The sequence below is a fragment of the Nannobrachium achirus genome, assembly GCF_963921795.1.
Source record: "Nannobrachium achirus genome assembly, chromosome: 15".
Classification (NCBI taxonomy): domain Eukaryota; kingdom Metazoa; phylum Chordata; class Actinopteri; order Myctophiformes; family Myctophidae; genus Nannobrachium; species Nannobrachium achirus.
Window position 1 is genome coordinate 47,018,639 of NC_137822.1, and position 16,335 is coordinate 47,034,973.

The following is a 16,335-nucleotide window of genomic DNA, read 5'->3' on the forward strand; positions in this document are numbered from 1 at the left end:
ATAGTTGTATAAGCTTAGATCATATAGTAGATCATAATAGTTGTATAAGCTTAGCTCAGACCTTGAGGCCGACGTCCTGCACTCCGATGTGGTTCCTCTCCCTCGCGGCCTCGTCATGTGACTCTGGGTCCTCCTTCAGGCGGTGAGCCACCGACTGGGCTGTCTTCACCATGTTCTTCAGCTCGTCTGGGTAGGGGGTGGGGTAGCGCTTCAGGTTGCCCTCCTGATATGAGAGAGAGAGAGAGAGACATTATAACCATGTTCTTCAGCTCGTCTGGGTAGGGGGTGGGGTAGCGCTTCAGTTGCCCTCCTGGTGAGAGAGACACACACACACATTATAACCATAGACATAAAAAGGTAGACGCCTCCTTCGGCTAGGGGGCGTATGCATTGAGCAACTAAGGGAATCTTCATCGCTTCCGTGTTCATTGCTTCCTCGTGCGTCACACATACGGAAGTCGGTAAGCCAATCAGAGGTAGGTGGAGGCGGGTCTTTACGTTATGCAGCCTGTAAGAACAGCTGAGCAGTGCAACATTGGAACTGGCTCTGTTGAAATGAATTGTAGTCCTTGGATAAGTCCCGGAAAAGTCACGCTGTGATTGGCCAGTAGTCACTTTGACTGACAGCGTTCCCTTAGTTTTTCCGGGAAGTCCGGACTAGAACTTTTGCACATCGCTCAAATTAACTGCAGAGGCGAACGAGGCATCTAGCTCTTTATATCTGTGATTATAACCATGTCCACTGGAGGACCCATGCTCTTCAGCTTGTCTGGGTACGGGGTGGGGTGGGGTAGCGCTTTAGGTTGCCCTCCTGGTGGCGCACACACGCACACACACACACACACACCTTTAACTTCGCGGCCACCTAAACAAGTCCTATAGCGCTTGCTACTTACAGTATCACAAATAATCATATTTTAAAAAGTAATTTTCGCGAACCGAAATGACAAACAAATTACGGCTTCCTGTCACACGGTTTCCGAGGCAGAGGCACAGAGTCTATTATTGCATTAGGGCAACATTTATAGGTACCCTTTGTGGTGGTGAGAAGTACTTTTTTAAGGGTACTAAATTGCACTTGCAATTGATTAAAAGTTATGGTTTCGATTCATCAGTAAAATGAATGCGTTTCCTTGCGTTCAACACTAGAGGGAATACTGCGTATGTTAAATGGAATTACAGTCATCACACGTTTACTGCGCCAGACAGTGGGCCAGACTTTTCTCCTAGCTGGCTCGCCAACCCCAGTGCCGCCACCTGGGTGCTCCTGGGTGCCAGCCTTGCCATACTGCACCAGCGGGATGCAACGCCACGGTGCAAACAAGTGGAAAAATGAGTGGTTATGTGTTCATGCTGGGGTGTCTGTCTGCTTCGACAAGGAGAGTGCGGTGCAGGCAGCAACACGCAGACACTCTCTGGGTTCACTGCCAGGAGGCTGCAGGCTATCTCATAGCCTGCACTGGGTTCACAGGCTGGGTTCATCACATTAACACCGGGAAAGCATATCTGGTTTTAGATTCGAGCTATGTAGCACGTTGGTTCTCAAATTGGGGTCTGGGGAGGAGCCCCACCTCAGTGCCCAGATTCAGTCTCCATTGTATTAGATGAGGCCCCAGTGCGTGCGTGCGTGCGTGCGTGCGTGCGTGCATCATGACGTTTACATGTCACATGACCATAGACAGGATGTTGTGAGAAATCATCCTGTATAGCCTAAAGCTAATGTTAGCGGATCATAATTTGGCCATTTAGGCGTGAAAAGAGGTTGTTCTCTGCCATAAAAAACATACATCAGATACATCAAATTCTGCCTGATGCATTGGATTCAATGGAGAAAATCAGCGGCGCGATGCTCTCAGCGTCTAATGTAAACAAACCGCGGCCATCGGCCAACATCCACGGGTAGGCCTGACGTTACGTTAAGACTTAATATTGTTACTGTACATACTGTACAACGCTTCGAGGCCTCCAGAGACATCAAAGAGATTGACGCGTTGACACCTCGTGGGCATCCGATGAGTTAAAATCAAGTCTTTGCTTCTGGGGTCAAAATATTTCTTAGATGGGGGACAATTACATAGGCCAATTATACATTTCTGTACTGTGCTGAGCAGTTCATAAGAGGTTAAACCCAGCATCCTTGTGTTGGGCAGGTCATGTGAGGTCAAACCTATAGCATCCTTGTGCTGGGCAGGTCATGTGAGGTCAAACCTATAGCATCCTTGTGCTGGGCAGGTCATGTGAGGTTAAACCTATAGCATCCTTGTGCTGGGCAGGTCATATGAGGTTAAACCTATAGCATCCTTGAGCTGGGCAGGTCATATGAGGTTAAACCTATAGCATCCTTGTGCTGGGCAGGTCATATGAGGCAGACGTTGTGCAGAAATAGACGACCTACTGCAGTTTGAGAACACGGCTATTTCAGAGCAGAGGTTTGGCGAAGAGGGAAGAAAGGAGGTGATCAAATACAGAGCCCTGGGGGATCCCTGGACCGATACAATGGTTCTCCTAGATGTGGATCTATGTGGTTCTATTCATACACTCTCAGAGTTCATTAACCCAGTGGTTCTCAACCTGTGGGTCGGGACCCCCAGGGGGGTACCCAAATCCTTGTAAAGGGCTTTGGATGAAAGGAGCACCATTTATCATTTACTGAACAATTTTCTGAAAATAACCTGTTGCTAGATCAGTGGTGCTCAAAGAGAGGCAAAAATATGGAAAATAGCAGACCTCCAAGCTCACAACAACTTGGAGGTCTGCTATTTTGGACAAGGCAATTCTCTTGAATTCTGCCTTCAGGTATGGCATGGAAAGGGGGCAATTAGCATTTCTTTCACCATAGTGAAAACTGCATTGATTCATGGTCTGGAGAGGGCACTTTTTACAGACAGAAAAAAGGACAGGGGCTTTGATGTCTGTGTGCACGCTAGTGATGCTTATGACCCTCCCGTAATATGATTATATAGGCAATTGGTTTTATTTGTAAGTCTACTTACAGGAAGTAAATGGACTAAATTAGAATGACATGACACGGACACAACAGCGAGCGCTTCAAGGGACGCTCTAGACATGCGTGGCTGCGAGCAGGGAAGGACGCTTGGTGCACATTATATATATGCTTTCCAACCTGCCCCGCAAATAAAGTGTACATTTCTTGACCCAGCCCAACCCAGCCTGCGGGCTGACCGCGGGGGACTGCGGGTTCAGGCCGGCCTGCGCATCACTAGTGCACAACACGTGCCTGCCAGAATGGACAGTAACAGTGAAGTAGAGACACTGACCCTGGGCGGCGTCTCCCTCTCGTCCTTGTCCTCGTCACACTCGAAGGCAACCTGAGCTCTCTGCTTCCTCTGCTCCTCCCACAGGGAGGGGTTGAAGCTCTCTGAGTCGGAGTTGGGGATGTCTGGAGACATGAGAAATAATATGTTAATATCTGAGGAGACATGAAAAATAACATGTTTAAACTATCTGAATATCTGAGGAGACATGAAGATAACATGTTAATATCTGAGGAGACACTGAGGAGACATGAAAATAGCATGTTTAAACTCTCTGAATATCTGAGGAGACATGAAGATAACATGTTAACCCATTTAGACCAGGAACACCAATCTGTGTCATGTTTGAACCACTTCGCCGCGGACACCCATCTCAAAATATGTTGTTCCAGGGACCCCCCCAGAAGCAGAGATTTGAATGCAAACGTTTGCTTTGAAAAGCATACATTCAAAGGTTTGCTCAAAACTTTTTTTTGTATAGTTAAAGCATAAAATAATGGTTAAAGTGGTTCAAAAAGTATGTAGAAGTTAACATGTGGAAAGACTCACAGTTTAATTTAAAATGTTGAAAAGACATCAGCAGTCAGTTACACAATTCCACCACAAGGTGGTGCTAAAGTTCACACCATGACACATCATTTACAGGACAGAAGTCTTCTCAACCAGGGGTCCTCACAGTGCAGCAGATACTTCTGTGCAACACACCTCACTTGTATGAGGATGATGAAGTAGGGAAGGGGTTCTGAAAGGTTTTTAGGCCGTGACCCCCAAAATAAACATATGAACTGGGGACCCCCACCCTGACAAGCACTTGGAATTGTAGGTGTTACATTTAATGTGACTCGGTTCCGCAGTTAAATATCGTGAAAATAGCGGATCTACATGCTCACAAGTCACAACGCCTCGCTGTGAGCATGTAGATCTGCTATTTTCCATAAACTTAAATCCTTAAATTGTCACGTTAAAAACGTGCAGATACCCTGTATACACTTATGTTGGTTTGTTTACGTTGAGTGAGATATTTTTTTTTTACATTAAGCTAATCATCTGGGGACCCTACACAATAAGTTGTGGACCCCAGTTGGGGTCCCGACCCCAGGTTTGAGAACCACTGATTCATTTACAAAAATGTCAAGTGGAAATATGAAGATTCCAGGTTTCTGCCCAACAGTGATGTATAAAATACGTATTCTGCTTAAACAACTAGTCTAAAAGTAAGAAAAAAACTGAAGCCATTTCAAATTACTCATTTCCTGCTATCCCCTTCGAAACCGGAGATTTCCCGCTGTACCACTCTGCGATGCCCGTAGATCCTGTAAATGTAATTAGCTTTAATCATTATGAAACAATTAAAAGTATGTTCGCAGTATATAGCCGTTTCGGAGTCTTAGGCCCGCCTCCTAACTGTATCCGGCCGTATTTCCGGTTCTGACCGGATCTAGGTTTCCGTATCCTGTCTAAGGCCCAATCGTAGCTTCCGTCCCATCGGTTTCCATTGTAAACAAGGCAGCAGCCTGCACGTATTTTTTTTATTTGATATCTGTTTGATTCTTGTGCCCGCCTGGCATATGATCTGCGCACATATCGTCTGCTATGTGCGCCCACGTGTTACCATAGCGCACAGCTGGCCGTTTCCAATGTTTTCTTATGTAAATACTGGCGGATACAGCAGTATACAGCCTGGCAACGGATTTGTCTATTCCAATGGATTTTTTTTATTCGAAAGCGGTCATCGAGTCTACCCGTCTACTACATGAGTCGCGCACAGATCGTGCACTATGTGTGCACGTGCCCACGTTAGAAGGTAAGGACAATTTGGCAGGAAAACAGTTCAGCCTATGTTTAAAATAGCAGCAAGTGAGTTAATAAGAAAAAAGAAGAAGAAAAAAAGATTAAGAGCATTTCAAATTCATGTAAATTGCATACTCTAATACTCTAATTAAATCTTTAAATGTGTTGGGGGAAAAGTAGGTCAACTTAATTATGGCTGCATAATGCATGTTTGCTAAACTACCTCCTTTTCTCCAACACATTTAACACACTGAATATTACATTTACTATTTACTGTCAGGAGGTTACTTTTCAGGAAATGTTCACCTGGATTTGATGGGTTGAAGGGTTCATATTTTAGATAGTAATTAGAGAAAAGAAAAGATGACTGTTAAAACGTTTTCATTTACTGCTTTCATATCGCTTTAGCCATTTTAGCGAGTTTTATTTCAGTGGTTGGGGGCATGCATGCTGTACACGTGGCTAAATATGTCTTTTTAGACACCATAACCCATCTTTAATGGTTAGGTGTGACTTATGGGGACTGGTAGTGTTACTGTAAATAGTAATAAAGAATGTGTCGGCAATGTGAAAGGCAAATCGAGTGGCAAAGTGAGCTTAACGTCGTTTAATGCAATCAGACAGATTCGGTTTGGATGTACAGTATGGGCTGTCAAGTACAGAAAGTAGTTTTTTGCCACTCAGTAGGCATTCCCGCATAACTTCCGGATGATGTCACGCGCATACACTCTATTATTTAGCCAAATGTTGGTCTTGATATGGGCCAGCAGGCCATACAAAAGGCCACTCTGAGGCACAAGGCCATGGGTGCCAACAAGCACCCAAAGGCCCCGCTCTGCATGTGTCGGATCGACTATAACATATCCACCAAAACACATCCAGCAGCAGCCAGGTGAGCTGTTAGCAGGTCAGAGGCAGTAAGGAGAAACCAGGTGAGCTGTTAGCAGGTCAGAGGCAGTAAGGAGAAACCAGGTGAGCTGTTAGCAGGTCAGAGGCAGTAAGGAGAAACCAGATAAATCACCAGGTGCAGCAGAGACACACACATGGTTTCAGCTCAGATGACCAGCTCCCTCCTGGACACAGTGCATTGTCAATGTCGTGCGGAAAACCCGATAAAAGATATATACTAGGGGTTGACACTAAGGTCTCAGAGGCACTTGCCCGTTGGGCAAGTACAGGTCATGTTCTACTTGCCCTCAGGTCTTGGCCACTTCCGCGCGGAAAATAAAATAGACGCTTCGCGGACATTTTTTGCGCTTCTTCAGCAGCCTTTGCTATAGATTTCAGCTCTTTTGCGGGAATAGCATGGCGCCCTGTGCTTCAGCACGTAAAGCGTGTGCATTAATCTGGCCATTCTTTAGCATGATGTGAGTTTGTACGCCTTGTAGATTAGCTGTTTTCGACTACGCAGCCACCACTAGCTGCAGTTCGTTGTGTGTGTGAGAGAGTCAGAGTGTGTGTGGAGGGACGAGGGAGGGACAGGGGGAGAGAGAGATTGAGAGAGATAGACGGAACACTACAGCCCGTTCAATTAGGCTAAAGACACAGATTTAATATTATGTTAATCAAAATGGGCACTTGCAAACTTCACCTGCCCGACCATATTATTTACCTGCCCTGGGGTAATTAATTCTCCCTGTAGGGTGACAAGGGAAGGCTTACATATACATTGTCACATGACACATCATGCCTAATGATACCGATGTTGATGTCACACAACACCAGTTGGCAAAGCCACGGAAGCACTTGAACCTGAACCTAGAAGTACCTCCAGTCCCCACTAGACTTTCTGTTGTGCAAAGTGAACAAAGTGGTTGTACTTACACTCCTCTGGTCGGCTCTGTTGAGGGAACATGTAGTTGGTCAGCACCGTCTTGTGTGTCTCCGGATCCTCCTCTTTCTGCAGGGGGATGAGGGGCTTGGACTGGAGGGGAGGGGAGGGGGGAAGAGTAAGAAGAAACAGAGGTGCAAAAAACATTATGTTTAATGGTTATAAAGCACTGTATTGTGATAGTACTAATCATTGCTATAAGTTCAGTAACAGGGCTCTCCCTGCCTGTCTCTCCGGCTATTTTCAGGTGGGTGGTCAATTTCAGCCAATCAGGAGAGAGTACCAAATACCCATTCATCAGCTTGAATATCACAGTGTTTCAGTTCCAGTTTGTTCTGTTCATTTCTTTGTCCAATTCCACTTGATTTCACTGATCAATAAATATACAAGAAACACGCTGTAAGGGCGAGACGCGATCGTTAGGTCGTGCAGCAATTTCCCCCAACACACACACACAGCTGGGCGGTTGTGAAAGCCACAGTCAATCAGCGACACGGCACAAAGCCATGTGAGTGAGTGTTACACCAAATGTGTTACTCGCAGCTTTTTGTGACCTGCCTTCATGGATGGAATGGGAGGGAGGAACTGAAGTCGATGGGTAACGAAATGTTGTGTATTAGCGTGACTCACTCACTCACAGACACGACCGCGACGGACATGAGCTGGGCGCTTTCATAGTAACTGCGACCTGACGGTCAAAATCAATCAATGAATCAAAAAGGAACAGTGCAAGATTTAATCTCCTCTGTTGATATAAAACAAGTTTAAATGTGATGTTTAAACGTTACCTGGTTCTCTGACAGCCACATGGCCGTCATTTGGCTCAGCTTGGTAAAACTGTACGGGAGATTCTTCAGCCTGGAAGAAAACAAAACGGTTACATAATTCAGTTTTTAAGTGGTTAATGAGGTGATGAACATGTGAAGATGTGTGAGACTCACTTGTCAGTGTATGTAGTAGGAATGGGATAATATTTCATATCATGATTAGTGTGACCAAAGAAATCACAATTTACGATATTATCACAATAATCAAAATATCCCCAACATCCATTTTCCTGGGGCGGAAGATTTGCCAAAAAATAGCAGATCTACAAGCTCACAACGCATCGCTACGCGTTGTGAGCTTGTCGATCGGCTATGTTTTTGGCAAAGAGATTTGGTAGAGAGTGAAAAAAGACTGTATCAAGTATGTATATTATAAGTACCTTTTACCAATTATAGAGGGTTTAAGTGGTACCGGATATGCAGCTCGGCAAATAAAGGGTGAATTGATCCCAGTGCATGACGGAGGATGATATCAAGATAAATTAAATCCCCAAGATACGATTATCGTGAGTGTTTTTTTATCACGATAAACGATAATATCGCTTATCATCCCATCCCTAATGTGAAGCTGTGAAGGGAGACTCACTTGTTGTCGCTGAGGTTGATGACCTTCAGGCGGTGCATGTCTCCCATCTCCTCTGGAAGACTCTCCAGCTTGTTGGAGTGAAGGAACAGCACTGTAGCACTCTGCCAGAGACCCATCTGATAGGAGAGAGGTTAAATTAATACCCTAACACTCTGCCATGAACCCATCTGACCATGAAGAGAGGTTAAATTAATACCCTAACAGCACTGTAGCACTCTGCCAGAGACCCATCTGACCAGGGAGAAAGGTTAAATTAATACCCTAACACTCTGACATAAACCCATCTGATAGAGAGAGGTTAAATTAACACCCCAACACTCTGCCATGAACCCATCTACCAGAAGAGAGGTTAAATTACTACCCTAGCACTCTGCCATGAACCCATCTACCAGGAGAGAGGTTAAATTACTACCCTAACAGCACTGAGGCCATGAGAGAGACCATGGTTAAATAAACCCTTACTAGCACCATTCATGCAAGGAGGTAAAATAAAGATAATACTAGCACTGACCTCTGGGGGGAGCTGTGTGAGGAAGTTGTGGTCTGCTGCGAAGGTCCGGATGTTGACACACTGTCCGATGGAGGAGGGCAGGGCTTCGATCTCATTGAAACTGCAGTCCAGCTCATCCAGCGCCGTCAGTCTGTGGACACAGGACACAAAAAAGAGTTGAGTCGGAAGGCAAAGCTCTCTGTCTACCGAGCATCTTCGTTCCTACTCTCACCTATGGTCATGAAGTGTGGGTCATGACCCAAAGTATAAGGTCGTGGGTGCAAGCGGCCGAAATGGGTTTCCTCAGACGGGTGGCTGGTATCTCCCTTAGAGATAGGGCGAGAAGTTCAGTCACCCGAGAGAGACTTGGAGTAGAACCACTGCTCCTTCACATGGAAAGGAGTCAGCTTAGGTGGTTCGGGTATCTAGTACGGATGCCTCCTGAGCGCCTTCCTGCATCAAGGTCCTCGAAGCGCGTCCCACTGGGAGGAGACCCCGTGGCAGACCAAAGACCAGATGGAAGGATTATATCTCCAAATGGGCCCTGGGAACGCTTCGGTATACTCCCTGAGGGAGTGGAGGAAGTTGCTCCAGGATAATGAACATTGGAAGTCTCCGTTGGAACTGTTACCCCTGAGACTAATTATCAAATTATATAAGAAAGAGGCAAAGATTGTGAACAAAGGCAAATCTACAAGCTCTAGTTTGTCTGTTTCCACTATATTTATCTGTAGAACCGAGTCAAACTAAATGTAGAGTAATGCCTACAATACAATTCCCAGTGCATGTCAGGGTGCGGGATCCCCAGTTCAACTAGGATTATTTGGGGGGATCCCCAGTAGGGCAGTCACAATTATGACATTTTACATGACCATTAAATGTCACTAAAATGAATAACGATTTATTTGTGTTTTTGTCGTTGACAATGACATTTCTGTTTTGGTGATGTGATGCCTCAACTCTTAGTGCTCGTCAGGGTGGGGGGTCCCCAGTTAAAATATGATTATTTTGGGGGTCGCGGCCTGGAAAGGTTGAGAACCAATGCACTACCTTGAGAACCAAACGACTCACCCTCCTATTGAGTCTGGCAGGTACATGAGCTGGTTCTCATCCACCTTCAATGCTGTGAGCCTCTTCAGTGTGCCTGAGAGAGAGAGAGAGAGAGAGAGAGAGAGACAGAGAGAGAGAGAGAGAGAGAGAGAGAGAGAGAGAGAGAGAAAGAGACATAAGAAGGTGCTATTGCACTTATCGATCTTCACAAAAATGTAATATCTTAGCCGTCATGCGGAAACCTTGTATGCTTAAAAAAACCTTCCTTTTCATTATTCCCTTCTTTTTTATAGTATAGTGAAAATAGCAGATCTACAAGCACACAACGCACTGTGTGTGCTTGAAGATCGTCTGTTTTTACTATGCGTCACTCTTCCGCGACCAATTAGGGCATTTATTTATGGAAACCAAACAAAATATGAACAAGTTGAAATATGGAGGTATGAGGTTTTGTGGCTGCCAGCAGCAGATATACATTGCAGCTATTAATAAGACGGATCTCTTCCATCATCAATAATGCAGCGGCTTCAACACACATAATCAATGCAGGTTGGATTCTGTTGCACTGACAGACTGTGAGCCTCTCATCTCACATGGCTTCAATCTGTATTACCAACACCATGCTTCTCCTTGAATGAGAAACGATTATTTTACAAATGTTAAATACAGATTATGTTTATTAACTCATTAAAAGCCTCAGAAATTAACGGATTAAAATATCCAGAGTGCCCCCCCCCCCCCCCCCCGCCCCCATTCACTCCCCCGTCCACCTCAATGTTATGGGATGACTATTTTGTGCTCGTGGAGCCGTGATGATGATGAATCAGCGACGGATTTCGTCTCCGTTACGTTTCTCTCGCCGTTACAGTAATATATTACTTTTCGCGAGATATCTCGCGATCGGCACTCTGGATACTCGAGTACTTTTCGCGAGATATCTCGGGAATGGCACTAAATCGGTTAAAAGTATAACTGTAACTCCCTCCTTAAAAATGGAACCGTTAACTCATTCTCTGCCACATGACGGTATTTGTGGGTACTCTCCCTGAGTTAAACGGTATAAAAATGGGGTTTGTGGACTGATGCAGTCACTGACTTCTCAAAGAGCCACATGAAAAGGGAATTCAGAGGGTAGATCGTGACCTTTGGCATTAAAGAAACAATGTTGTACTCTCTGGGAGGGAGTGTGGAACTGCTTCCAAAAAGCAGCGTTTTGTTAGACACAGGCTGAGGAAGCAGCCTTTAAAAACAATAACACATTTTATTTATTTACCAGATTGATGCTAACGACTGACCTAAATATGACCATGCACACATAGCGTGGTCGTTTTGCTACCATGTTATTTTGTTACTCAGGCTTGTTTGTTCTTGACCAACAATGATAATAATTATGTCATTTAGATAGCAAGAGATGTAGCCAAATGCTAGGTTTGCTGTTTACCTGGTGTCTAATAGTTTCAATTGTGTATTGTTTAGGTGCCTGACTTACCTGCACTAAGAAGAGCTGCTAAATGTCTATAGTGTAATATTTTCTTATGGATCCAGGTAGTTGTGTTATAAAGGTTATTGTTACCTATAGATCCTCGTAGTTGTGTTATAAAGGTTATTGTTACCTATAGATCCTCGTAGTTGTGTTATAAAGGTTATTGTTACCTATAGAACCAGGTAGTTGTGTTATAAAGATAAGTGTTTACCTATAGAACCAGGTAGTTGTGTTATAAAGATAAGTGTTTACCTATAGAACCAGGTAGTTGTGTCATACAGATAAATGTTTACCTATAGAACCAGGTAGTTGTGTTATACAGATACATGTTTACCTATAGAACCAGGTAGTTGTGTCAGAGTGTTGTTAGACAGAAGGAGGTAGGTGTTACAAGGATAAATGTTTACCTATAGAACCAGGTAGTTGTGTGAGAGCGTTGTTGGACAGTAGCAGGTCTTGCAGGTTGTCACATCCAGAGATCTGCTCGTCCACCATCTCCAGGTTGTTCTTGGATACGTCCATGTAGGACAGCTGCTTCAGCATGCCTACACTCTGTAGGAACATGTAGGATAGTTAGAACATGTAGGAGAGCTGCTTCAGCATGCCTACACTCTGTAGGAACATGTAGGATAGTTAGAACATGTAGGACACAGTTAGAACATGTAGGAGAGCTGCTTCAGCATGCCTACGCTCTGTAGGAACACATGACAAAATCAGAACTACAGGACGAAAGTTCTAAGTTCATTTGCATGGCCGAGAGGTTATCAAAAAAGTGTACAAAAATTCAAACCATCGGTTCGAAGTGGAGCAGTGAGTGTGTGTGTCTAGGCTGCGCAACAGTGGCCTTCTCAATCTGTTCCTGTTTTTTTATAATCCGGACACGCACCGCTGTACTAAAGAATAACTCCGGCCACGCACCGCTCTAGAAGTATAGCTTTCGGTTGCACACCTCTCTCTCTCTCTCTCCCCCCCCCCCCCCCCCCCCTTTCCCTGAAAAGTAACAGTTATGGACATACTGTACAAGGAGTGTTTGGTTTGAAACCTGAGACGTGGTGAGAATATTTTCAGAGCAGAGAGCAGGACATCATAAGTCATCAGAGATCAACCCTGGCTTATTAACACTGACAACAGAGCAGAGCAGGGCTGACGTCAAACACACACACACCCCGGGGCTTAACACGTTCACAAATACCACTACACTTTTGTTTTTAATCTATTAAAACCTCAGGCCGATTCTACAAATGCCTTCAAAAGTAGTACTTTTCGGTTCCAAGATTTTTGTATTTCTTTTTTTCTCAAAAGTAGCAGATCCACAAGCTAACCCAGAACTCACAAGTAACGTGCTGCGAGCTTGTGGAGATAATTTTCCTGCCCAGGGCCACATTGGTCAAGCTTCGTGGAATGCTTAATGAATGCTCACCCCAAAACGTTATTTATGAGACTGTAGTGGCTTGTGTGGCACGGATGTGTCCTATCAAAACCTCAACCAGCTGTCCGTCAGTCCATCAGTCTGTCTGTCACACATCACACGTCACACTTTTGCCCTGCTCATGTCTCCGCAACCGTTGCCCCGATCCATGCCACATTTAGGAAAAACACTCCTTGCCTGCCAAACCACAACTCATCAATTCACACATGACCCTCTTTTAGCGCCACCATGAGGCCGATTCTTGCAAAACACATGTTTGGACGCAGCTCCTAAAATCTTTGCCCTGAAATCACGCGAATCGGTACACAGTATGTCTACACTCATGTCATTAACGTGGATCTGTCCCATTTAGCGCCACCTTCAGGATGATTTTTTAAAACACTTTTTTGGACACTGCTCCCACACATTTTGTCCTAAAATCACGCAAATTGGTACACAGTATGTCTACGCTCATGTCATCAATGTGGATCTGTCCCATATAGCGCAACCATCAGGCCAATTTTTTCAAACACATTTTTGGACACTACTCTTACACATTTTGCCCTGGTGGTCGCTTATCTCCCGATTAGGGAGTCTTACTGGTTTATGAGACTGTAGTGGCTTGTGTGGCATGGATGTGTTAGTAATGACAACTAGTAACACAGTGATGAAAAAGAAAATCACTTTTGAAACTGGACAACAGCCAGGGGAATTTCTGCCTAATAGACCCTAAATGTTATTTAGAGTTGTCATCTAAAGAGTCTTAGTTTCCAGAGAGCCAACATGCACAATATCAGCACCCTGACTCTGTTTGAGCAGAATGGAACAGAGCCTTCATTAGTATCATTGTTAACACCTGAGAAGGTGGTAAGGAAGACATGTCTGCTGCAGCAGATAGAGCCCATTAACCCAGTAACCTTTACGCTTGTCCAGATTATGTTTGTTCCAGCGTGCGGTGTTGAAACACTGCCAGCACAGCTAATGGTTTCATTGTGACCCACTTAAAAAACACACTGCTGCTGAGATGGATGGAACGGCCCAGGCTGAGACGCATCACTACGCTCTGGTTGAGCTTGTAGATCTGCTAATGTCACCATTATATAGAAGGCAGCGGTTCCCAAAATGGGTGTCGGGATTGTGGGAGGTCCCGAGATGATTAACTTAAAGGCATATTTCACTTTAAAAACAAATCTTTTCGTTCATGAAGGAAGCGAGAGAGAAACCACATCTTCTCCTTGTCAACCATGCTGGTTTCACCATGGCGTTGTTATTTTGTAATAATATAAATGTTCTGCTGCGCCAGGGGAATTGGGGAGCACCTGGCTGGCTAGGGGGAGGGAGTATAGAAACCAGTACTACTGCATGTTTTTGTGAGGGCATCTACCCTAGGAGACACGGGGAGAACATGCAAACTCAACACAGAAAGGCCCCATCGCCGACCCCACCTAGGGTGTGGGTGCTGATGACGCGGAGGGAGGAACGCGCCCCCAGCACCCACGTCGCCCCCCGGCGGGAATCGAACCCAGGACCTTCTAAATGTGAGGCGCAGCGCTAACCACTCCGCCACCGTGCCCCGCATAAATAAATGTTCTTGATGTTAATCTGTCGCTCACCGTCGTCTGAAATAACATGGGACTCTATGTGGGAGGAGGGGGAGGAGCCAGACAAGTTGTCCCCGGGAGAGTTTTGCCAGGCTGTGGTCCAATCGTTGCAGACAGGAGGAGGGGCTAAGCTAAGAGTCTATTGACTAAACGATGATCAAATCAAACTGTGGTGTCTTTCTTCGCTTCCTAGATAGCCCACGCATCGCCGTCGTTATATTTGGGTGGGCACAAAAACTAAATGGGTGGGCCTAGGCCTAGTCAGGCCCACCCGTGGCTACACCGCTGGCTAGGGGTGACTGACTGTACATCCAGGGAAAAACTGTCAGTCAGTCAGTCAGTCAGTCAATCAATCAGTCTGTCAATCAATCAATCAAAGCGGTACGTACCCCAGGTAGAAAGGTCAGTCTGTTGCCGTCCATCCACAGCTCCTTGATCCCCGTCAGCTGTTCCAGCACCTCAGGCTGAAAGAGAGACGAGAGAGACACGACATGAACCCTCAAACACCTGGAACTCGCCCGAGTCGCCGGAACGCGCCCGAGTCGCCATAAAACAATGGTTGAAGTGGTTTTAACCACTTCAACTATTGTTTTATGCCTTAACTGTTGAAAAATAGCAGATATACAAGCTCACAGCGCGGCACCGAGTGCCGCGCTGCGAGCTTGTAGATCTGCTATTTTTGAAAAATCATGAAAATATGCATGGGCAAGTCTTTGAACCCGATCTTTGACCCGACTTCTAAATCCTTCATCTAAATCAGTGGTTCTCAAACCTTTTCTTGTCAAGGACCCCCAAAATTGCAGGTATTTATTTGGCCACGGACTCCCATCTCAAAATGTGTTGTTCCAGGGATCCCCCGGAAGTAAATATTTGAGTTACAAATATTCGCTTTTAAATAGATACTTGAAAAAATAGCAGATCTACAAGCTCTCGGTGCCGCACTGTGAGCTTGTAGATCTGCTAAATGTCCAGCGCGCCTCCCCCCGGCCCCATTCACTAGCGTTGTCTTATTTTGAAGGCCAGAAGTCGATAGCGTAAACACTTCCGGTCTGACGTCATTGCATCATTCACAGGAAGCGATCATGTTTACGTGGTGCAATGCTGGATCGCATCGGAGCTATATAACCATGTGTTATATAAGCGAGCATCTGACTCCATCTTCGCTTCTAAAGTGTAGTTTTGAGATAATGGACATTAAAGATGAGATCCCCCGTCCACCTCAATGTTATGGGATTACTATTTTGTGCCCGTGGAGCCGTGATGATGATGAATCAGCGACAGAGATGGACTCGGGAGCTTCGGCCATTGTACTCTGTAGGATACCCGCCGTTACAGTAATATATTACTTTTCACGAGTATACTCGGGATCGGCACTAAATCGGTTAAGACATGAAAAACCTTACAAATGTCTTCTAAATCCCAATGGTTTTCTAAAAAAAGAAAAAAACTATGTTTCTTTATTAGTGGTTCTCTTTTCCTTTTTTTTTTTTTTTCTCATTTCAAGGACCCCTAGAATTATATGTATTTGACCGTGGACCTGCATCTCAAAATATGTTGTTCCAGGGACCCCCAGAAAAAAAAAAAAGATTTTAGCTACAAAAGGCTGCAAAAAAAAAGAAGCAAGACGGCACTGCATTGAGCTTGTATATCTGCTATTTTTCAATAGTTAAAGCAGTTAAAGTGTGTGCGTGCGCGTGGGCAGGCTAAGAGTGGATTGGATTATAGCGCTACAAATTCATAGTCAAGCCAATTAATCACACAATTTAATTTATTCCACCGTAAATATTTAAGTGTTATCGTTAGAAAAATGATTTACGTTGTACTTGAAATGTGTACAGTGTGCATGGTATTAACCATTTATAATCCCACCAGCAGCATATGAGGATCATTCATCATACAGGCAACATACAGGCTCTTGTTGGTAACATGTGCACTCTTGCTGACGTTAAGTACTGCACGCAGCATTCTAGTGTAGCACCCGTCAAGAGACTTC

General features: G+C 44.9%; 1 protein-coding gene across 2 annotated transcripts in view; it reads right to left on the reverse strand.

Moving 5' to 3' along the window:
* Positions 1–16,335, reverse strand: part of erbin (erbb2 interacting protein) — a 141,627-nt gene that overhangs the window by 27,490 nt on the left and 97,802 nt on the right. For both annotated transcript variants that reach the window (XM_080743791.1, XM_080743790.1), the window contains exons 9-17: positions 14,732–14,806; positions 11,741–11,885; positions 9,872–9,944; positions 8,822–8,951; positions 8,311–8,426; positions 7,686–7,755; positions 6,891–6,990; positions 3,279–3,400; positions 62–223 (exon numbers count right to left, since the gene is read on the reverse strand). In XM_080743791.1, the coding sequence (XP_080599917.1) occupies positions 62–223; positions 3,279–3,400; positions 6,891–6,990; positions 7,686–7,755; positions 8,311–8,426; positions 8,822–8,951; positions 9,872–9,944; positions 11,741–11,885; positions 14,732–14,806 (993 nt within the window). The remainder of the gene's footprint in view (positions 1–61; positions 224–3,278; positions 3,401–6,890; positions 6,991–7,685; positions 7,756–8,310; positions 8,427–8,821; positions 8,952–9,871; positions 9,945–11,740; positions 11,886–14,731; positions 14,807–16,335) is intronic.